Source organism: Thunnus maccoyii, chromosome 13, assembly GCF_910596095.1.
Source record: "Thunnus maccoyii chromosome 13, fThuMac1.1, whole genome shotgun sequence".
NCBI classification, from domain to species: Eukaryota; Metazoa; Chordata; class Actinopteri; order Scombriformes; family Scombridae; genus Thunnus; species Thunnus maccoyii.
Window position 1 is genome coordinate 10,417,925 of NC_056545.1, and position 23,416 is coordinate 10,441,340.

General features: G+C 41.2%; 1 protein-coding gene across 2 annotated transcripts in view; it reads left to right on the forward strand.

Annotated features, from left to right (window-relative positions):
• The window catches only part of larp1 (La ribonucleoprotein 1, translational regulator), a 58,796-nt gene extending 35,473 nt beyond the window's left edge, over positions 1–23,323 (forward strand). Inside the window, exons 6-21 of one of the 2 annotated variants that reach the window (XM_042430693.1) lie at positions 3,022–3,156; positions 3,688–3,837; positions 6,012–6,174; positions 7,218–7,362; positions 7,479–7,653; positions 10,718–10,899; positions 11,793–11,900; positions 12,269–12,595; positions 14,789–14,912; positions 15,589–15,794; positions 15,934–16,040; positions 17,364–17,521; positions 17,712–17,856; positions 18,405–18,514; positions 18,793–18,920; positions 19,454–23,323. In XM_042430693.1, coding sequence (XP_042286627.1) covers positions 3,022–3,156; positions 3,688–3,837; positions 6,012–6,174; positions 7,218–7,362; positions 7,479–7,653; positions 10,718–10,899; positions 11,793–11,900; positions 12,269–12,595; positions 14,789–14,912; positions 15,589–15,794; positions 15,934–16,040; positions 17,364–17,521; positions 17,712–17,856; positions 18,405–18,514; positions 18,793–18,920; positions 19,454–19,678 — 2,588 coding nt within the window. In that variant the 3' untranslated portion in view covers positions 19,679–23,323. The remainder of the gene's footprint in view (positions 1–3,021; positions 3,157–3,687; positions 3,838–6,011; positions 6,175–7,217; positions 7,363–7,478; positions 7,654–10,717; positions 10,900–11,792; positions 11,901–12,268; positions 12,596–14,788; positions 14,913–15,588; positions 15,795–15,933; positions 16,041–17,363; positions 17,522–17,711; positions 17,857–18,404; positions 18,515–18,792; positions 18,921–19,453) is intronic. The other variant, XM_042430694.1, reaches the window with a different exon arrangement.
• The last annotated feature ends 93 nt before the right edge of the window (positions 23,324–23,416 follow it).

Consider the following 23,416-nt stretch of genomic DNA (forward strand, 5'->3'; position numbering starts at 1 on the left):
TTGAGGACAGTAGATTAGTTGTAGTGTATGTCAAACACAAGTTTTGTCATATACAGCACATTTAAAATTGGGATTAGTTAACTCCAAGTGTTACTAATACCAGTGCAAAATGATGTCAAGGTGTTTTTTCATGACAGTTGAAAGTACCGGTGTTTTCACTTGAAGTAAAACACAACTTCCTTTTTTTTTTTAAATTCGAGCCTGAACAAATGACAAAGTAGCAGTTTGTGAAGGCTGGTTGCAGTTTTGGCAGCAATAAAAGGTTTTTCTGACCTTCCCAAACATGGTTACTCTTGGTGAAGAGTGTTAGGTTCGGTTTGTTGCTGGGGGACTTTACTGCTCTCTGGCGCTACTTTCCCTTTCTTTTTTATGCCTCTGCACCAGTGACAGCCTTGGCTAGAGGCAATATGTTTTTGGGTCGTCTCATTGAACGTGATATCTCAGGAACGCCGTGAGGGAATTTCTTCAAATTTGGCACCAATGTCCACTTGGACTCAAGGATGAACTGATAAGATTTTGGTGGTCAAAGGTCAAGTTCACTGTGACCTCACAAAACATGTTTTTAGCCATAACTGAAGAATTACATTAAAACATGAATTATGACCAAATGTCTAATAGCATAAAATGAAGTGCTGACATTTTATATCCAAAAGGTCAAAGGTCAGCTTCACTGTGACGTCATAATGTTCTGCAAAAACACTTTTCTGGCCATTATTCAATGCCGTAACTCAAGAACAGAAGGGGATATTGTGACCATATTTATCATTTGGTCGGATAACGAAATGGTGACACTAATCTTTGGTGCCCACCTTGAAACTGTGGTGATTGTATAGATCTTCTGTGCTGCCGTGTTGAAGATGTGTTTGAAGCGTCCACGTTTTAGAATCTGTAGTTTCTTTGCATTTTGCTTTCCCAAGGTACTTGTATGAGTCCACCCTCTTCACTTCCTGGATGACAACCAGGACAGAGGCCTCATGTTCCTCTGGTAGTCCATCCAGAAGCTCATTGGTTTTGCTGATATTGAGCTTCAGGTGATGATCGTTGCACCATGTGACGAAGCTCTCTATCTGTAAAAATAGTCTCCAAGTGAAGACAGCATGTTTCTCACTGGAAATTATTCACTGGAATCATACATATCGATGTAGTGATAACTTCCATTTTGCCAAAAAATACACTTAATACCTTTTTTATTAAGTTACTTCAAAGTTATCACTACAAATATTATATGAGTGTGGACAGACATGGATGTAAACTGCAACTTCACTGGTTGGTGGAGGCATACAACCACGAGGTGGTAGTTCTTGCTCTTTAATTCTCACCCTCCCCCTCTTTCTCCTTCCCTTTACACACACAGAGATAAACGCAGGCCACGTCACTTTAAAGTGTCTGTCATTTTCTCTCCCATTGCGTGTGGTATCTGTCACACTCAACCACACATCCACACATGCACACACAGAGGATGCTGAAGACAGCAGGTCACTGATGCGGCCTGGTGGCCAGCAGAGGTACTGCAGCTGATTTTATGCTGTTTCACCAATGAAGGACTCAGCAGTAATGATCACAGTTTTTTTAAATCTACCGGTTTGACGTCACCTGCAGGCAAAACTGGCGTCCTTTCCTGCTGCACGGGTAGCGATGCAGAAGTGTATTTTCAGGATTTATTCATTTGTTGACAATTAAACAGTAATCACTGGATTATTTCTGACTTTGGTGACACGGTGCCATCGACTGTGCAATAAATGTTTGAATGAGCGACCCTGAAGTAGTTTTTAATGCCTACAAAACATCTGTCTTTACATGTTAGAATGCTGATTCAAGAGCTGCGTAAAAGTTTTAAATAAGTTTTATTAATCTCTTTTAATATCTTATATTTATACCCTGGTTGTTTGCATGTTATGAAGGAGTCAGAAAATAGATAACAACCTTTTAAGGTATATATATATTTCTAATCTGGGGCTCTACCGGAATATCTTTGCATGATTTATAATTCAAAAAGCTCCTTCTTTGTCTTATACTGGCTCTTTATACTGCCCATCAGTTCAGCCTCTCAGTTCAGACTGTTTTAACTGTCTCTTTAAGGCCCCCCTCCCGATGAACCCACTCTGTTCTGATTGGCCAGCTTCTGAGCTCCAGAAGCTATGCAGACAAACAGTAGCAATAGGATTTCACTTTTTCTTATCTTTTACTCAAAATGAAAACTTCTCAAATACATCTGTACACGTTCGAGTTGAAATATGCGTTTAGACAACAGAAATAGCTTCAGCAGCAACTTTAGCAACAAGGGCTACAGAATGGACGGTCATTTGTGGGCATGTGCCAACAATCTGACATCAGTTTGATGGGGAGGTTGAGGTAACTTTGAAAACGAAGAGTTCAGGGCAGGCTAAAGCCCTGGTTTCTGACTTGATGGGAGCATTTTTACATATGTTCACCTCAAGTTTTGGAACTTTGACCATGTTTAACATAGATATCCTACATCATAACGGTATAAAAATAACAGAAAATCAGAAAAAGCTTGATATGTCCCCTTAACCACAATAAAACCAAATCTTAGTGTTGTGTAGAGTGAACATGTTGCATGAGTCAGATGTGACCCGCAGACATGCTGTAGAAGTGATGAGCTCTTCATGTCTCTTCTCTGACCAAACATCAATGAAGAGGACTTTTCACAACTCTGATCTCAGCATTGAAGCAAAAAAAACAAAAAAAAAAAGCACAAATCACTCAGTGGTCTTTGGTCTTCATTTGCAACCATAAATGTTTAGCTTTAAATGGCTTTAAGTATGAGAACGTTGACAAAAATGCCCAAAATATACAAAGTTTGAGTGCTTTTAAGCAATATAAACCTTTTGTTTAAACACCCCGTTAATTTATTTTCAGTACATTTAGAAGGAGCATTTTAAAGTCAATTTATGAAAAAGTACATTTTATGAAAAGTGATTCCTTCAGAGTTCTGGACCGAATGAATTGATGTTTTTCCTCACTTCACTCTGTGTCTCATCCCCATGTGTTCACAAACAGGAAACAAGCAGAAGTGGGTTCCCCTGATGATCGAGGTGAAGTCCGAGGGTCCTCGGGAACGCTCGGCCTCCAGGAACAACAGCAGACAAAACGAAAACCCCCGCCTGCCTCCCAACGCCAGGAACGACCTCAGAGGTCAGTCTGTGATATCATCACCCAGCATTAAGAGTCGCTGTGAGCCAAATTAAGGCAGTTCGTGCTCAGGTCGCTCACTGTAGGTGACATGTAGAGAACGTTAATGGCCACAGAGTTTGGAGAGCACCAGTATGAAATGAGTCCCACCCAGCTGGTTTTATATGAAGCTTTAAATTCTGGGAGTTATTAGCTAGAGCTGCTAACTGAGGTCAGAAACATGTGACAGCATATGTTAATTTTGTTCACTACAGTGTCTGTTTAACTCTGTTTAAATGTACACAATATGAGTAACTTAGTTTCTTATGTTCACTGAGGAAATAAAATGTGTTACCGGATAAGAAGACACTCAGTCATTGGTGTGCATAAAATTTTGAATATTCAGTTTCAGTTCCTTTTGCCACAAGATGTTGAGAATTGATTAGCTTTCAAAATTGTGTTTGCATCAACAATTTTTTTTCTTCCTGCTAGTCCGTTGTGTTCTGCTGTTTTATATTTATGCTGACGGAAAGGTTGTCCTCGGTATTTCTGCAGACTGGCACAGTCAAAAGTACGAGCGGGAGTGGCGTGACGACCACGACGAGGTGTCCAGCGTGAAGAGCGAGGGGGCGCCGTTCCGCGGAGGGTTCAGAGGTCGCGGACGCGGTAGAGGAAGAGGTCGGGGACGAGGCAGAGGCGGGAGAGGTATGTTTATTTTCACCTGTAAATAGAAACACACACACACGAACAGATGTACTGTAAAAACATACACAGTCTTCTATCCTCCAAAAAATGTCTTTTCTTGGCCGTATGTGGTCATCAACCTATTTTTGTTTCCTGAAACAATACTGCACAAAGGCGGTGGCAAGAATTTCACCAGTGTGCTGCTTGTGCGTCTGTCACCACAAGGAACTTTTTTTTTTAAGCACCAATTCATTGCCATTACCACTGCAACAAATGTACAAGAATGTGTCTCTGTAGCATTGATACATCAACAGGTCACAGAGACACATAAACACACACTGAAACATAAGATCATAATAACTAATGAGCTCATATGTTGTGCATAAGCATGAACCTTCTCTATATTTCAAATATAAAGTTTAAGGCTGGTTTGTTTTTACACAATAAAACCAAAACTTAGTGTTACTCGGACCGGACGTGTTGAATCAGTCAGATGTGACCTGCAGACGTGCTGTAGAAGTGATGAGCTCTTCATGTCTCTTCTCTGACTAAATATCAATGAAGAGGACTTTTCACAACTCTGATCTCAGCATCGAAGCAAAAAAAAGTGACGAGCTCCCCGTCGAGACGATTTCCCCACATAGCAGCTTTCAAAAGCTCCGGTCCGAACGGCTCTGAGCTCATTCGTGATCTAAATGAAACTGAACTCGTAAAACAGACGAGAGCCTATTGTCATCTGCAGATCCATATTCTAGTTTTTCTCAAAAAACTGATCGATATTACGTGTTTATGTTCAGTGTGAGCAAAGATCCCCTCCAGACATGTTTTAAGATAGATATAAAATCTCTGGTTTGACAAATAATTTGTGTCTAATACTGTTTTTCCACAAAAAAATTTGAGTTAACTAGTTAAAAATTCTTAAAATTACATCTCCTCCCTCTCACTCATTAAAAAATCCAGAATCTAAGGATATGTACATTACTTTTTTCTAGTTTTAAAAGTTAAGTAACTACTGGATACAACTTACCTACTTCCCTGAAAAGTCCATCATTGCTTTATGTGCACTGGAGGCTTCATGTTTCCACATCACATGTGTGTAAGTTGCATACTGGACCACAGTTTAAACCCTTTTAAAGACAGATTTTTGGTGAGGGCAGAGAAACTTTCCCCCCTTCAGCAGATGAATGTGAAAACAGCCTTTCAGTGTCAAACTCTGAACACACATCATTCTGCACAGTGAAGCTCAAACATCCAACTGAAAGAACAAGAAGAAAAACACATTTTTGAGCGGAGCGGGACTTTAAAATATTCTCTATCCTCTTCTTGCTACAAAGTAGAGATGCTACAGTTTGCTTGACAAAAATCAAGCATGTTTTGGGAAAAAATAGTGTCACTTCTGTCTGACAGAACTGGAACGCTTTGTGTCCTGTGTGGCTCGGTGTTTGGGCTGTCTCTGCTCTCAAACTGGGTGGTTTGTGACCCTGATCGGGGCCCCACTGGGGCTACAGTAAAAACAAAAAAATGTGCAATAACAACGAGAGAGTGTTGGAATGAGGAAAGGCCTTGGATCCAGCAGGAGAAGCAGGTTTCCCTGAAGGCATGTTGGTGTTGGCAGTTTCTCCTTCTCTCCTCTCTGTTGTTCGCTCTCTTTCCATACACACGGTCTTCCCTTACGTTCTCCCCTCCTCTTTCAATAACTATCCCTTTTGTTTCTGCTTCCTCCCCTCCCTACACTGAGGTAGATAAAGTAGTGGTAGCTTTTAAAAATTTTGTAAGAGTGAGGTAAGAAAAGTGTGAAAGAAAACAAAGACCACACACAACCGGGAGGAAGAAATAAGTAGCAATCATCCCGGTGTACTTGTCCAGTTTTACGTCCCTTCTGTCTCCTTGAGGACACGTTGTTGACTTTCAGCAGCGCTTAAGAAACGGTCAGAGTTATTACTGCTGAGCAGAAGACCTTTTGTCTTTGTGTATTTACTCAGCTTGCGTGTGTGTGCTCCCACACACTTGGGTACATTCAAACACACTGGTATTACACTCTGTATTTGTCAGAAGCTTTCAGTGACTACATCCACTCCTTAAGCTCTTTTTATGTCATTTTCTGAATGGAACCACATTTAACATCATACAGTAAAGAGCGTGAGACTTAACATCTCAGAAAACTAAATTAAACCGACTGTTTCTGTCCTCTCCAGGCCACTATGACTATCACTACGGCTACAAGTCCTACGACATGAAAGACGCACCCTACGGCCAGAAGTTCAGCAACTCAGTGACCTACTACTACGACAACATGAGCAGCAGCGACCTTTACTCCGTCGATCAGGACCTGCTGAAGGACTACATCAAGAGGCAGATGTAAGTTTACAGGAAGGAGACGACTACGAGAGTCCGAGTTTAGGTCGTGACCTGCAGACGTGCTGTAGAAGTGATGAGCTCTTCATGTCTCTTCTCTGAATAAACATCAATGGAGAGAACTTTCACAACTCTGATCTCAGCATTGAAAGCAAGAAGAAAGACAAAATAATACACGCTGTTACTTTGACACATTTTGCCTGATGGTTTTGGAATTTGCTTTGGCCCACGTACTGAGAGAAAAGACAACAGACACGTTCACATATTCTGGGTTTTTATCGCATCCTGGTTTCAATTTTTGCAAGCAAGAAAAGAAACCAGAATCTAGGCCATCATAAAGAGTCAACTGACATACATGTTGAGATATTTTGTGATTCTTATTGATTAGAAGATAAAATAAAGGCAAATATTCTGTCTTGTTTTGCTACACGGTGGAGAAACCACAGTTTGCTTGACTCAGCCTGTAAATTAAAGTTTAACGAAATGTGTCAGACGAGTCAGAGTTTGAGTTCTCGGGTTTGTTTGAACAACAAAAAAAAGGCTGCGACAGTTTTGACAGTAGTGCGCTTCACTTTTTGTGTTAGTGGTTTAACAGATAAAAATAAAAAAAACCTTTTATATACAAGCACATTTATGGGGAGTTATACAACTCTGACTACAATATTTTACGCCTTGCCCAATCACAACAACTCCGCAGTTTGAAGTTTGGCAGAAGTCGTCTCTGTGTGTGTTGAGACGGTAGTTTTTTTGGCACCTAACTGAAGGAGCATAACAGCTTCCTTGTGTGCACCCAGTGCTCCCTTCAGTTTAAATCTGTATTAAGTTACTCAGAGACTTTGAAATCCCGTCAAATATTCTGTTTTAAATTAGCGGTTCCTTGGAAGGTATTTGGTTACACGTGACACAGCAGTGTTTTCACTAAATGGCTCATGAACGCAGTCATGTCCGGGCTGTTTTCCACCTCGATGGAACAGCAGAGCTGATTCGTCGGTATATACTGGATGATGTTGATGGTGTGTTTTCCCTGCTGCTCTGACCCCTTGTAGCGAGTACTACTTCAGCCTGGACAACTTGGAGCGTGACTTCTTCCTGCGGAGGAAGATGGATCAGGAGGGCTTCCTGCCCGTCGGACTCATCGCCAGCTTCCACCGAGTGCAGGCCCTCACCACCGACGTCAACCTCATCCTGGATGTAAGCATGTTTCTCTCACTTCTTACTGGTCCTGGCCAAGAGCTAGTTGGTGAATTTTTTTTATTTTTTTCAAGGGGGAGACACAGACTAACTGATCCTTTTGTTTCTCCTGTCAGGCTTTGAAGGACAGTAAGGAAGTGGAAGTGATCGATATGAAGATCCGTAGGAAGGTGGAGCCGGAGAAGTGGCCTCTGCCGGGCCTGACCATGCCTAACCACACCCACACCGACTTCTCTCAACTCATAAACTGCCCAGAGTTTGTCCCAAGACAGATAATGGAGGAGCCCAGAGGTGAACACTGCGATCTGCTGTTAAGGAAGCTTAACTATGAAAATGAAGCATCCTTATTGTGTCGCCTTTAAAGATTATAGACACATATATTTCTAGAAAGTTCTTGAAATTAGGTGATTTATACTGAAAAGAAATCCAAATAATTTTACTGCACTGGCAGATTTTTTTATATATAGTTTTAAGAAAAAAAAAGACTTTTAGGGCTCAGTGACAGACAAATAATACTTTGCAAGACTTATTTTATTTTGCCTGTCTTGCATCATATATATTAGTGGTTTCAAATCTCTCACAGAGGATGTAACACTGATTACACTTTAATACTTATCAGCAGTAATGAGGTTTCAACACCAGAGCGAGTTTGCATAAACATGTATATTGATAAACAATAACAGCATTTCAGATATTTGCCATCCAGCCTCAACACCGTTTACCCAAAAAAAACAAACTAAAATAACACAGTGCACACAAAAAAACAACTTTTTGACCATGAATTCAGGCTTTAAGTTCAGTTAGTTGTTGGAGCCCAAATCTGTGTCAGTGTAATAGTCTGTCCTACCACATCAGGAAGGAAATCCATCAATCCAGCAGCAGTCTGTGCGGTCCTAGTCTCGCAATACCAGGCAGTCGGAGATCTTCGCCTACCGAAGTCTGGGGATTTCTAAATGCACGGTGGTTGATTGAATGGCGGTGAGAATGGCCGCTAACAAACATACAGCCTTTACATTTTTTCAAGGACTCAACGGAAATGATGCTCTCCACTTATTCTCCTCTGTAGCGACCTGCATGTCACCGCCCCAATATGAAGGGCCACCCTAGAGACTTTGGATTGTTTTTGCAATGCTGAGGTTTTTTTTTTTTTTTAACTCTCGAATTGTTTCCGCCCAGTTTTAACAATGAAACCTGGGGGATTGTCCCCAGTCTCTATGAGCAAAGCATTTAGAGACTGACTTGCTAGTCTAGTGCAGTCCCTCTTTCAGGACCTGTAGGCCATCTAGTTAATTATTTCTATTCTTCAGTGGACACACACATACAGTAACATTCATACACTTATCACTATAGGTTATATCATACTTCTAACTCTTAGCATGAAATATCACTACTACATGTACAACCTGTAATTCTAATCATATTTTCAATTGGCTCTTGTACAACAAATATATTTTCCAAATCTCAAATTCAGAGTAACATTACTTAAAATACTCCATAACCAAAAATAACCTTGATTTAAGGTTTAGAATTACACCCTTCAAACCCTTATTACATATGGCACATAAGAACTTTATACACTGTGAACCACTGAAGCTTCATAGAAAACACAAATGCACAGATTAAAATAAACTGTGCAGCAGAGTGTGTTTTAAAATGATACCAAAAATCTACACAACCCATGGCTTAAAGGATTAGTTTGGATTTTTTGAAGAGGGCAGGCAGGAGTACCGGCACAGAAGCTACGCAATGTACTGCTGTGTGGACGGGGATCATGGTTGTATAAAGAGAACTCTTTTATACATCCGTGACGGGGACAGCAGCATAATCAATCATTTTTATTTTCTTGTATTTGTTGTCTCTTCCGTACACTGCTGGGACCCAAACAGCTGATCTGCGGAGTAATACATTGCGCGCATGCGTAGGAATATGAAAGTTCTACGGTTGAGAGAATGTAGTGCCAAAGCAAAGGGCTGTCTGACGGCAAGGTAAAACGGTGAAAAATATTCTAAATATAGCGTATACTTAACTGATATTGATTAGGTGGCTAAAATAGGTTTTGCTGCTGCCCCCGTCCACAGCAGTAAGTTACCTTATCTGTTTTACGTGCCGGTGACGTTACTCCTGCCTGCTACTCCTAATTGGGGGCGTGCCGACCGCCATCTAATTACCGTAGATAATACACTGATTATTGATATACAGCTCATACAACCCCACTTCACAAAATCCAAACTAACAATTTCGCAGCACTAACATTTAGCATTTACAAAACTCACATGGTTCACAGACAGTAGAATTGTGATTTGCTGGCGTTACCGCTCCTTGCTTTTCGACAGATCACATGTTTATTTATAAAATCCAACAGACGACTTCTTACTCGAGTCACTGCATCCCCCGACAGACCAGAACTGTTAAATCCCAGCCTTTATGTACGCTTTCAGCCCACAAAGAGTTTGAAACAGAGCTGCTAATAATATTAGCACAGGGAGAGCGACAAGATGGCGGTCTGATGCGTATCAACAGCCTGTTGTACCTGCTGTTTGTAAGTTCAAACTTAGCCTGGTTATAACGTACATTATTACTAAGTTGTGATTTATGCATTACTAAAATAAAAGCAGTTACACCACGGAGATAAGTTATAACATAACTCTGAGTAATAGTTACACATGCCCCGAGGGTAGGTGTGAATTATAAATGTCACTGAATTATAACGATAAGTTACTCACTAAGATAGACTTTTATTGTCTCAAAGGAAGTTTTGTAATGGTAAAATAACAGTTTTTCTACCACATAGCATCATTTATTGCTCAATTGCATTAAATTTTGTAAAACAGTGATCCAATAGAGACATAATTTATTGATATATTTCAGTATGGATTTAGCTTATAGCCAGATGGATAATTCGCTTGGTAACCATGACGATGGTTACCAAGCGAATCGATTGGCCACTTGCAGTAGTTATGACTTTACGTCCAAAGTAAGTTAGTTAAATTATGCCCCAAGTAATCTTGGTGCAAACTATTTTAGTAGCTGATTTAGTTACAAACTAATTAGTAGTTACTAAGCCTCCAGTGTCGACTTTTCAACTTGGGAGTGAATTTACACACAGCTGGTGCAACCCTGTGCAGGCCCCCATTAAACTATCAAGGGCTGCTGGGAGTCTCCACTGGTTGGCTACTCAGCACTAGAGTAGGCCACCTGATCGGCTCACTTTAGTGTCAAACATGGGAACAGCCTAAACCACTTACAATATTGCCACTTCTGATAACTTTGCTAGCGTTGGATACTGGAAACCTTTGCGAAACAAAGTTTTGGTGCTAGTAAACATATAAAACGTGGCTCTCTGTGTCTGCTGCAGGTTCTCCCAGGTCCTCCACACCCGTGAAACACCAGACCAAGACTGAATCAGACATCTCCAACCTCAAGACAATGCCCAAGGGCCTCTCCGCCAGCCTCCCAGACCTTGACTCGGAGTCCTGGATTGAGGTCAAGAAGAGGCCCAGACCTTCCCCAGCCAGACCCAAGGTCAGCGCAGAGAAGGTGAAATTCATTGCGAACCGATCGTAAACTTTTAGAAAGGCAGTGAAGAGACACTGTGAGCTTTAGCAGCAGTTCTGTTTTGTAGCTATGAAGTCCTTCAACGTATCGGTGATCATTTATGTCATTCACACCCTTGATTGATATTGATCATTATGTTTTCCATCCAGTGGTTTTACATGGACCACGATGCCTTGTGGCCACCTGCCAGCTGAACTCCTTAATATTCCTTAATAACTTAGTCCTTGTTTTTTGAAAAACATTATTAAATATAAAGAAAATGGATTCCCCAAAAATGCTCTTTTCCTCTATTTTTAATTTTAAAACTTGTTAAAAAGCCAAAAAACTAGTGCTCAACAGTTAATTGATTAGTCAATGGACAAAAAATTAATTGCCTACATTTTAAGAATCAATTAATCGTTGCTTTTCAATTTATACAAATGTAAACTGAATATTTTTACATTTTGGGACTGTTGTTTGGACAAAATAAGCTATTTGAAGATGTCACTTTGGGATTCATATTTTCTGTAATGACTGAACACATAATTGACAGATAAATCATAATGAAATTTAGCCTTACAAGTAATGCACATGTAAGCCGGCATGTAGTCATCAGGCATTGTTTATACAGAACCAATAAATTTCATCATCTTCACAGCCACATGCACCAGTCTTTTTCTTTTAATTTCAGTATTGAACATTTTACACATCTGTCCTTTTGATGAGGTGCATTAGAAAACTGTAAAAAAAATCAGTTTGCCTTCTCCTCATCTTATTTTTAACTCTCCACCTCAGTATCCATTCTTCCATTCATTCATATTTATCCATATCCTCCACCTCCCCCCCCTTCCTCCTCCTCCTCCTCCTGTGTGGTCGTCGTTGGTTGACTGATGTAGGCCCCCTCGTTGCAGCAGCAGCAGCAGCAGAAGGAAAAGGACGACTTGACTCGCTCTCCGGTGCCCCAGTCTGGCTCCTTGTCCTCCACTGCTGTCCCAGGAAATAAGGTGAGAAAGGAAATGTGTTTGAACTATTTCTTATTTGTTAAAGAAAACTTAAGACTGTAAGTATTTCTGTGTTCTTTTTAGAGCTGCAACTAGTTATTTTCATCTTTATCATTTCGTTTAATAGTCATTTAGTTTATTAATTGTTAGAGAATTTCTCTAAATTGCTCGTTTTTTCAAGCCAACTGCCAGAACTGATCCGATGATGTGTGTCTTTTTGATACACTTCATACAATTGATTATATTATTATTATTATTATTTCCCCAAACGAAATCAATAGTGATCAAATATACAACATATATGACCAGTTGACAAATTCTAACCATTTGTCTTTTTTGTTTTTCCTTTTTGTGAATTTATTTCTGATCAGGACGGAGCGGAACAGGACGAACCGGAGGAGCTCGACTTCATGTTCGACGAGGAGATGGAGCAGATGGACGGACGTCGCAACACCTTCACCGACTGGTCGGACGAGGAGACGGACGGTGAGATCGATGACCACGACGTCAACAAGATCCTGATCGTGACACAGACGCCACCTTACCTGAGGAAGCACCCGGGGGGCGACCGCACTGGACACCACACATCGCGCGCCAAGCTGACCAACGAACTGGTCAAGGTGATCAACGACGGGCTCTTCTACTACGAGCAAGACCTGTGGGACGACACGTATGAGCCTGAGTACGCCACCATCAAGGTGAGGTCGTTTTTCCTGCTTGACCTTTGAGTGATTTAAATCGACATGAGGCTGTTCTGTTCGTGAACCAGATGTGGGACCTGTGAGACCTGTCAGTCAAACAAAGCACAACCTTAAAGATACTTTTCCCCAAGTGTAAAAATCTTCACAAATTTTCCAATTTCTAAAATTGTAGAAAAAGTGATTATTAATATGGACATTGTTTTAGGTTTACTTACATGAGCAAGATATAAAATCAGACACTAGACCATATAGACCAACATGAAGAAAAGATATTTTGTGAACGGTTCTACACGCAGCTTGTATTTGTATTTGAATTCTAAAATGCTACTTTGGCTGCTTTTTCAGCCACTAAATCTTTTGTAATCTTATTGTAATTGTCCTTAGCAGCCACCAATCAAAACTTGAAGGCAGACAAAGCTCAGATGTGATCAAAACACATCTCGCTGTTTTCGTTTTTTTATTGATTCTCTTTTTTTTGAAGGAGCACATGAGACGTTGACACCGATCACTATGTTTACAGCAGTAGACAAGGCCCTCTTGTGATGTTAACAGATCAGAAAATGCTTCTGGCAGTAGAAAGTAAAGAACAAATGTGCTGCAGAGTATTATGTTAAAGGACCAGTGTGTAGGATTTAGTGGCATCTAGTGGTGAGGTTGCAGAATTCAACAAACTGATTACACCTACTCCTCCCTTTCCGAGTGTGTAGGAGAACCTATGGTGGCCACGAAACTCGCAAAAAACATGAAAGGCCCTCTCTAGAGCCGGTGTCGTCCGTTCTGAGCTACTGCAGAAACATGGCGGGCTCTGTAGAAGAGGACCTGCTCCCTATGTAGAGATAAAGGGCTCGTTCTAAGATAATGAAAACACGACAATTCTTATTTTCACGTGATTGTACACTAATTAAAACATACTTTATATATTATATTCCATTTTTGCAGGTCCGTTCCACAAGATGCCACTAAATTCTACACACTGCACCTTTAAATAAAAGAAAAGGTTAAACTACAGCATGTTTTTTTACTGATATTGTTGACATTTTTTCTGTTTTTGAATAATCCAAACGAACACATACATTTTTTGGGGGGCAGTTTTTCGTAAAAAATAACAAAAATGATGAGGACTCAACCAGAATGTCTACCTGTGTCAGTGGAGAGTTTAAGGATCATGTGATCTGCTTGTTGCTTTCTAACCTGCCTGGAAACATTTCTGAGAGCATCGCAGTCAAACAACCTGTAGCTGATACATAAATCAAGGCCGACTCTTCTGACTGCTTCCACTTTATGTCACCGTCATATTGGAGGTGTTTCTGCCCAAGGCCAGAGGACGAGTAGATTTATTCTTCTTCAGTTAGAGCTTTTTCTGGATTTGGAAACGCAACACAGAACAGAAAGTTTTGTATTGTTTTTCGTTGTCATTATGCTGCCCATTGTAGCATTGTTGAACTCTTTGTGGGACCTTCACGTGCTCGCAGGCACACATCCAGCGGCGTGTGGAATAGAGGACGCTTGTTTATAAATAAACCCCGCACACACAAGGCTCTGGCCTGAGGGGTCGAGTTGACGGGCTGCAGGGGGAGGTGAAGATGGACGCTCAAAGATCTGAGGATACTTGGTGCAATGAAGGCGCAAGTGTGAGTCGCACTTGGTGAAATAATCGGAAGGATTGGTGCACGTTTATAGTACGATTTTGAAATTGAGTTGTTGTTGTTGTTGTAGGAGGAGCATGTGTTATTTGGAGGACTTCCCTTGTGGAAAATTCAGGGTTTTTTGTGTGTTGATGTAACCCAGCTGGTTAGTGTAGAGTCAGAACAGAAAGAGACATCACCATGAAGGTGAAAAGAGTGTTTTTGGCAGCCATGTTTTGCTGCTGCATCTCAATCTCCAGACTCCTGCAGAAAAGGTCTGTTGATGATCCGGGTGTTAACATTTCACTTGATCTTCCAGGTTACTTTTATTGTTGTTGTTTTTTCCCCATATTTTGGTAAAGATCTCAAGTTTCTATTGAGAAATTTGTATTGGAAATGACATATTCTGTAAAAATGAATCCGTATGTGGCGTTTGCCAAATATATTTTGTCATTCAGCCGAAATAAATGGATAATCTAGAGATCGTCTTTCCTGTCAGAGTTGTAGGAAGAGGTTTTCCCACCTGTCCTCACATTAACATTGGATCTTCTCCTTTGTTTTACAGCAAGAGGTGGAGAACTTCAAGAAGGTCCACCTGATCAGCCGCGAACAGTTTGACTGCCTGACTCCCGAACCCCCTGTCGACCCCAACCAGGAAGTCCCCCCAGGACCCCCAAAACCTCATCAGAGTAAGGAAGTTAAAAAAAAAACTAAGAAAAACACACATGATGTGACTCCACGTTAATAAATATTCAGAGACATCAAAGTTTTAAGTAGTAAAATGGTAAATGGGACATATATTGTCTCATAAAGGTTTTAACTCAGTATTAAGAAGTCCTACTATTTCAGAAACAGGCTTTAAATAGTGTTGAGTATGATTGAAACAAACTCTTTGGCTATTCTTCTTCTAACTTCTAACTCCACCAATATGTCAATATTTTCTCTCATTTATTAAGTTTATTCAGTGATGAAAGTGGTCCTATTTTTCATTCTAACTGGTATTATATAGGTCTTAAAGTCATAAATTCATGTTGATGAACTTGTAGACAGTGTGCTTCTTCATCTTTGTCATTCTGCTCAAGTGGTAACTGTGGTTTTACTGCTCACTAGAGTATCATCAATCATCAGCCCTCTGTTGCACACTGAAATAAATGAAGCTATTAGATCGCTGAGGTTATGACATTAGATTGTCTCGTTTTATGACTTTCAAGTGTTTAATTTCAAGATTAAATATATTTTAATGTACCAAACATCTGAAGGCAGTTAGGTAGAAAAATGTTCCTGTTTAAGGAGACATGTAACATGTGAACACAGTTTTCTTTTTCGCTGCTCCGTCATAACAAATCTCTCCCCTCACATCTTCAGTCCCCACAGACGCTTTGGCGAACAAACTCTTCGGTGCCCCCGAGCCCTCCTCGATAGCACGCTCGCTCCCAACTACCGTGCCTGACTCGCCCAACTACCGCAGTGCCCGCACGCCCCGCACGCCTCGTACCCCTCACCGGAAGGACGCCACCATGACACCGCGCTTCTACCCAGTGGTGAAGGAAGGTCGACCTGTCGATGCCAAGGTAAGATGGCTGACGTGTGAGGGTGAAATCAAGTAGGTGGTAGTCCAAAACCTGACAAAGATTTCGTGGGTTAAAAAATACTGACAGTTGCTGTAAACTCACCTTTTTAAACATCTTTATTTTCTCTGTAACCTTTCAGACGCCCAGGAAGAGGAAGACCCGACACAGCTCCAACCCGCCCATGGAGTGTCACGTTGGCTGGGTGATGGACTCCAGAGAGCATCGCTCCCGTACCGCCTCTGTCAGGTGAGACTTGCTGCTCTTAAATCCTTTTCGACACTGCCAGAACTGATTTCAGTTGTAAAGCATTACAAGATGTCACTGGTTTGTCAAAAAGAACCCAACAAAAAAAACAAACATAAATAGACCAAATGGGTTGTACAGTAAATATTGTACATGGTCTGCACTCAAGGCCTGCTTGACTGTTGAGGGGTGCAGCTTAATGTTTGCCACACACACACACACACACACACACACACACACACACACACACACACACACACACACAGTGAACCAGTATCAAGTTTATTAATCAATTGTAATTATTTTGTTTCCATAAAACTCTTCGTTACATGACTGGTTAGATAATACAACCCAAATAATAAGAGTATAGTATGCAACAAGGACTCTGACTGCATCCATGTAGTTGTAGGTTATTTATCTAAGCAACAGTAAATATGCATATCAGAAAATGGATCTGCTCTCCTCCAGTAGTTAATTCAAGACAAGATGCAAGTTAAGAAGGAGATGATGTACAGGCAGACATCAAACTCACACAGCGTTGCCTGTGTGTGCGCCTTGTTCCACAGAAATGAATGGAGAGGCCGTGAAGCAAAAGCTGATCTATTAGGTTCTTACAGCACTGAAGGCTATGCCTAATATCCTCGCAATGAAATTTGCCCTTCAGTGCCTTTATTGCTATGTATGAGCGTTTATCATCCACTGTCTAGATGACTAAAGATGACCGCAGACCACGATAGAAATGCCGGCAACTGACGATGTTCAGTGGCTTTGGCTGTGGAAACACCACATATTGTTGAAGTTAAAACAAAGTAAATAGCACAAAGGACTATTAGAAAAGACTGATAATCTAACAAAAAGGACTGGAAAGAGTGTTAATTAACACTAAACATCTTCCTAAAGACTGTTATTTGACCATGAAAGGGAGAGAAAGGGGGCAGTAGTGTTACCTGAGTTGTGTTATGGTACATCACTGCCACCTGGTGGACAGATATAGTTATTATCCTGCAAATGTACTTTAAATTAACTGAATAAACCCTTTAATTATGAATGTTGAAGAGTAGACCGAGGATCAAAGGTGACATTTAGGGCTTTACTTTGATCTTTAAAGGATTGCATTTTGTTGCTTTAACAGTTAAATTTAGCAATATTACGCCCATCCCGTCCTAATGTTTGGCTTTTTAAACTTTAAAATGAGGAGCTTATTTTCTTGAAGGTGAAGTGAAACAGCTGTAAAGGGCGAGAGTCTCATCAGAACTAACTAGCAGTTATAATATACGATGTGGTTTCATCGACTCTCTGTTCTCCACCTCTCTCTCTCCCTCGCAGCTCTAACGCCAGCCCATCAGAGGGCACCCCTGCCCTGGGTAACATTGGCTGCACGCCGCAGTCCCTCCCCAAGTTCCAGCATCCATCCCATGAGCTGCTCAAGGAGAACGGCTTCACGCAACACGTTTACCACAAGTACCGCCGGCGCTGCCTAAATGGTACGTTTTCTTTTCTACTTTATTATTTATTCATCAAATGGCATTAAAATCTTCAGAGACCATTCAGCAGAAGTTATTAGCAGTAAAGTGATTCTGAATGTTTAGGGGGGAAAAAAATCTCTGTTCATCTTTTCTTTTTTTAAAAAAAAATAACCTTGAGCGCTATCTCTTTCCTTTCAACCAATCACAGAGCGAAAGCGGCTGGGAATCGGCCAATCGCAGGAGATGAACACACTGTTCCGCTTTTGGTCGTTTTTCCTGCGAGATCACTTCAACAGGAAGATGTATGAGGAATTCAGACAGCTGGTGGTCGAGGACGGGAAAGAAGGATACAGGTAAGAGCCGTGACCAGTGATGGATAGATAAATGCAGTATTTTGATGCAGTCTATGTAGCACCACCACCACCACCACCTGAAATGTAGGTATGTCAGTCATAGGGATGGAAATTATTTAAGGATAAGTTGATGTTTCTTCAGCTTCATTATAGTTTGAGATTCTTTCAGGATCATTTGATCTGATATTTATCACCATTGTTCTCTTTTCTAAACATTTTTACAGAAAACTCCTGCACAGGAGACCCTTCAAAAGCCATCATTTTCCTCATGTCTGTCATACTTGAAGTTAGAACCACTACTCCAAAATCTGAATACACTACTACTCCTCGTTTTAAAAGTGCCTCAAACTCTAAAAAAAAAAAACGGCTGTGTCATTTGTAATGGATCAGCTGATATAATTATGCAACCTTTGGATCGGAGCGGGCCTCATTTTTCAAATTTAACCTTCTCTCATTATAGTAATTGATAGTAGGAGTGTTGCTTTGTATCAAAGTCGTGTCCAAAACCAATTTGCTAAACGCTTTATTTTCCTGTGTTCAATTCTCAGGTACGGTTTGGAGTGCCTGTTCAGGTACTACAGCTACGGTCTAGAGAAGAAGTTCAGGCCAGACATCTTTAAGGACTTCCAGGAGGAGACAATGAAAGACTACGAAGCTGGTGAGGAAACTTACAAAAACAGCATGCAGTGTGTACAGATCAGAGGAGACGAAATGTATTCATTCAAATGTATTATTCCAAATCTGATTAAGTTTTCCGCTGTTATGGAAAAAGGGACACTTGCTGCGTTTCCACGGCCGCCGAGACGGTCCATTTTAATCATGCTGAGCAGTTTCCACTGTGTTCTCACAGCGGGAGATAACTGCATCGAGCCAGTGATGGTCCCAAACCTTTTTTTCACTTGTTCCAACATGCATTTCTCTGCCTCCTGTTCACAGGCCAGCTGTATGGACTGGAGAAGTTCTGGGCCTTCCTTAAGTACTCCAAAATCAAGACCCTGGAGATCGACCCCAAGCTGCAGGAGTGCCTGAGCAAGTTTAAACGTCTGGAAGATTTCAGAATTGACGTAAGTTGATGGATGAGTCTGTTTGTCTCTACACTGGTCGAGTTGTAGAAGCAGAAAAGCAGCAGCTTTGTCAGTGTCTTAACATGATGCGTTCAGGCACAGGACTGCGAGTAGGTCATCTGTGTTTTGACAGAGCTTAGAGCTCAACACAATCATTTTTATATGCATAAAACGGAAGAAAGAAAGATAGACTTAAAGCCTAAAAAGAAACTTCAGGTCACAATTTCCGCATGCAAAGTGCAAGTAAAACGTGGGCCAGTACACAGCCTGTGTACACAGCTCAGATGGATGACTGAACAACACAGATTAAACAGTAATAGTTACAATTGTTAATAGTGGATAATCTTGACACAACACAAGATATAAGAGTGTATAATGCTCAAATTTACATCAGTGTCACACATTGCTGAGGTCATGAGAGTTTTGAGTCCTAAAAATGTCACCGGCTAAAGTATTTTGATAAACCCATATGAGATGTACAGAGATTTAAAAATGACCTGCCATCTAATCTGTACCCTCATTTCTGGTTCCAGCCGCCTATGGAGGACGGAGGCCGCAGAAGACACTCATCCAGCGGGGACGGTCGTCGCCGGCACCCCTCTCAGCCCTCCAGCCGGCCCCACAGCCAGGCCAGCTCAGGCCCCAGCCCCGCCCTCACCGCACAGGGCCCCGCAGCCAAGGATGATGCCAAACCCACCAGCCAGAGAGCCCACGCCCCCGCCGCTGACCTCGCACCAGATGCCAAGACACTGAAGTAACTCCACGAACATGCTGCCACACACGGATCAACTCAAAACACGTCTGCAAGTCGCCGGTTCTCTCCGCGCCACAGGAGGAGGGAGGGGGGCGTTCTACCTTTCAATCAAGCATGAGAAGTTTTTCTTTTTTTCTTGAGAAATAAGGAAGAAAAATAACTAAAATGGTGCATTTTATTAATTTGTTTTAAGTTTTTGAGAAAACGTTTTTTTTTTTTTTGTCTTAATGAGGCAAGGAATGGATGAGGTGTCAAACACATTTTTTATTTTTTTACAAACCATTGCCAGTGGTTTAGTGGTTATTTACTACCCTGGATTTTTTTTTTTTTTTTCATGTTCTCCCCCCTCTCTGTCACTGGGACCCCTCTTCGATCGTACCTGTCCTGCTGGCTGAAAGATATCTGATTCCTCGCCCAGATCTCAGATTTATGATTATTATTTCTTCGGCGTGTGGCGGGATTGGAGACTTGGGAAATAATTTGAACAAGACTGAGCATCTGAAAGCCCTGCTAGCAGCCCGCTGGAGGCCGTGCTGCTCCTGACATCCAACCGGACCAAAGTGGTTTGAACCGAGCGACTGACATTTCCATCCGCAGAGCCCCCGAGTGCTCTCAGCTCTCAGGCTAAAAATAACAACTATTTGATTTACTTTATGGCTGGACTTTAAGGGGGAAAATATCAAAGAACCAAATGATAAAAGAGGAAAAAAAAAAAGACTTGTACCAATCCCTCAGTATGGACACGATCATTGAAAGTTGCCTTATTTTAATGGTTTTACTGCTTCTAACTTGTGCCCGCCACCTTATTGTCGATTGTACAGCATTGAAATCACCCATATATCCAGTCACCGTTTCCAGCAGAGGCCACTAGGTGGTGCTGTGTCTGCCAAATCCCCCCCCCCCCTCACCCTCCTCCGTCACCTTTTCTGAACTGTCTTCCAGGTGTCACTCGGTCTGTTACAAGTCCTGTAATTCTTCCCTGTGTTTGCAAGTCGTGGCTTTTTGTGCTGAAACACATCAACCTCTTGGAACCCCCCTTCCCCACCCCCCCCAAAAAAAACAAAAACAAAAAACACTTCAGTGGGGTGGAGAGTTGGGACCGGAGGGTCCTTAAGCTCTCCTCCATGATCTCCCTTTGGGTGCTTCCTGACTTTTTTTGTCACGCTCCGCCTCCCTGTCACACGAGCTGCATCCATTCGTTCATCCATCCGTCTGACATCCATCCATCAGTCGACCATCAGTGATGCTACAGGACTGGAATCATCAATCTGGATTACTTGAAGAACCGATGGTTACGAGGAGGGCCGTCGTGCTCTGTCGCAGGTGCTCTGGGTGGAGACGCTGGCCGGGCCTTAATGGGGCTCAGACATTTGGCCTCCGGCTTCGCTTGTTAAAAAGAAGTTCGCTCGGCCGACCCGCTGCTCAAACGAGGCTGATTTGGCCTCTGGCGCTCCCCACCTCTTCCTGTTTGACACACACACACACACACACACACACACATATACACACACACACACACACACACACATCAGCTTACAGGCATGAACACTGACAAGTGCACTCATACACAGGTACTGATGTAGCAGCGTGGGCAAGCTGAATACGAAACACACACACACACACAGCTCGATGTCTTGCCTCGCTGTGGACAAATAAATTCGAGACTGGATTGTTTGTTCACACTGTTCAGTCGTCACTCTTCCTACAGTCAACTGAACTCTAATAATCTGGTGTGGATAATTAAATCTTTATCCGAATCTATGATATCAAATAGAAGAGTAATCTTTTTTTTTTTTCTCCTCCACTAATGTAAATGTGAATTTGACAGATGAAGAGAAGTGATCACAGCTCCCTGCTACTTGTGTTATTGTTTATAGAACAGATTATATATTTGCCTTACACGTGTACGTACTCTTTAACGTTTTTTTTTTTTTTTTTTTTTTTAATGGTCTCATAATTATCATATTATGCTTTTTAATTTCAATTTGCAGTGTTTCTAGCGTTGTTGTTATGATGGAGGCGGGGTTTGTGTCAGGCTGTTTAAAACATCTGTGGATTTCAGAAATGGGAACATAGTTCACACCACAAAAGGGAAAGTTGACATCAGGGCGTCAACAGGTATTCAGTACGAAGACAAAATCTGTAATCTTATAGTATTTCATGTTGAAATCAGTTAATTTTGCTCTTTTTTTTTTTAGTAAAGATGTTTGGCAAGATAGATGAAAGCAGCGTCTCCAACAAGAAACTAATTAATGAATCTGCAGCCTCCAGGTTTTTTCTGCAAACAGTATATCTGCAAAGTTTAGAAACATGAAAATGATTTGATTTTGAGGTTTGAATTGCACAAGAAGTTCATAAAAAAAAAAAATCTAGAGTCTTAATACATATATTGATATGCAGATGCTCAGTGAAATTACCTGTTTTTCGCTGACATGCTGCAATTTTTGTTACAAACCTTTAGCTTAGTCAAACGTCAGAGTCATACGCGTGAAAATGCATCTGGAAAGAGTTGAGTTTGGAAAATGCCTGAAATTTTCAAATCAGACTGAACACCTGTGCCTGTTTTTGTTTTTTGTATTCTATTATTAAGTCTCAGTCCTTTTCTGTAATGATCATTTGGCCGGTTGGTTGATGTTCCAGCAGAGTGGAGAAGATTGTTGTCACTTTGTCCTGTCATTGTTTGTTTTTTTTTTCAGTTTCTTCCTCTAAATCCAGATTTGTTGGAAACATGAAAATGCAAACTGTACTGCTTTTTTTCCCCCTTTAATGTCTTGTTGGTTTATCTTCAGGGAGATTTGGATCAGTTTTTAGAGGCTTACAGTTGATGCGTCAAAGTGTTTACTGGAGGTTTAAAGACAAAAAAAATTAGAGCTACGAAATATTCAGAAAAGGAAACACATTTCCCAAAACCAGCTAATCCTTTGATGTGTGAGCTGGTGTGTGGCTGCAGACATGGCGGACTGCAATTAGGGGAGGGCCTTCTTCCCGGGACAGTCACATGATCCCTCCCTCTAATGTGATCACCTGCCATCACCTGTCACCGGACATTTGTGGGGGGAGGGTGGGGGGGTGTTTCAGGTGGTGTGGGAGTTTTCAGCCTTTCTCTATCAGCATAGAACTGCTGCTAGCTGTCCAAACAAACTCTAGAGGGCGCTGACTGCTGCTCGTCAGTTTTACATGGACTTGGCCAGACGGCCGGACACTGAAGAGATGAACGATGGACGTGGGACGGGAGGGAGGAGCAGAAAAAGAGGAAAGAAAGAAAGAGCCCGACTGGGGTTTGTGACGTTGCTGAGAGGAATATGGCTGGTTATGATGTCTGGAGACTGAAAAAAAAAGGACAAAATTCCATAAAGCCATATGAATATGAAATAACTGTATATGAACCATTAAAATAGTTCATTACATTACAATATCTTAGGCTTGTCATGAGGAAAAAAAGATGAAAACATGGAAAAAAGGAACAAAAAAATATATAAAATGGAAAAATGTAAAATACTTGAATGAGATCTTGTATTATAACATTTAATATTCATAATATCTGCTTTGTAGGCTGATGTGATTCGCTTAGTGTCATTTGTAATTTGTAGTAATTATGCTTTTCCTTTAATAAAGAAAAAAAACACAAAACGGACAAAAAAACCTCAAACACTGCCTGTCGAGTGATTATTTCTTGTGTGTGAGATGTTATTTTGTGTCCTGACACCACAGCAAAATAGAGAAAAAAACAACATGAATATGT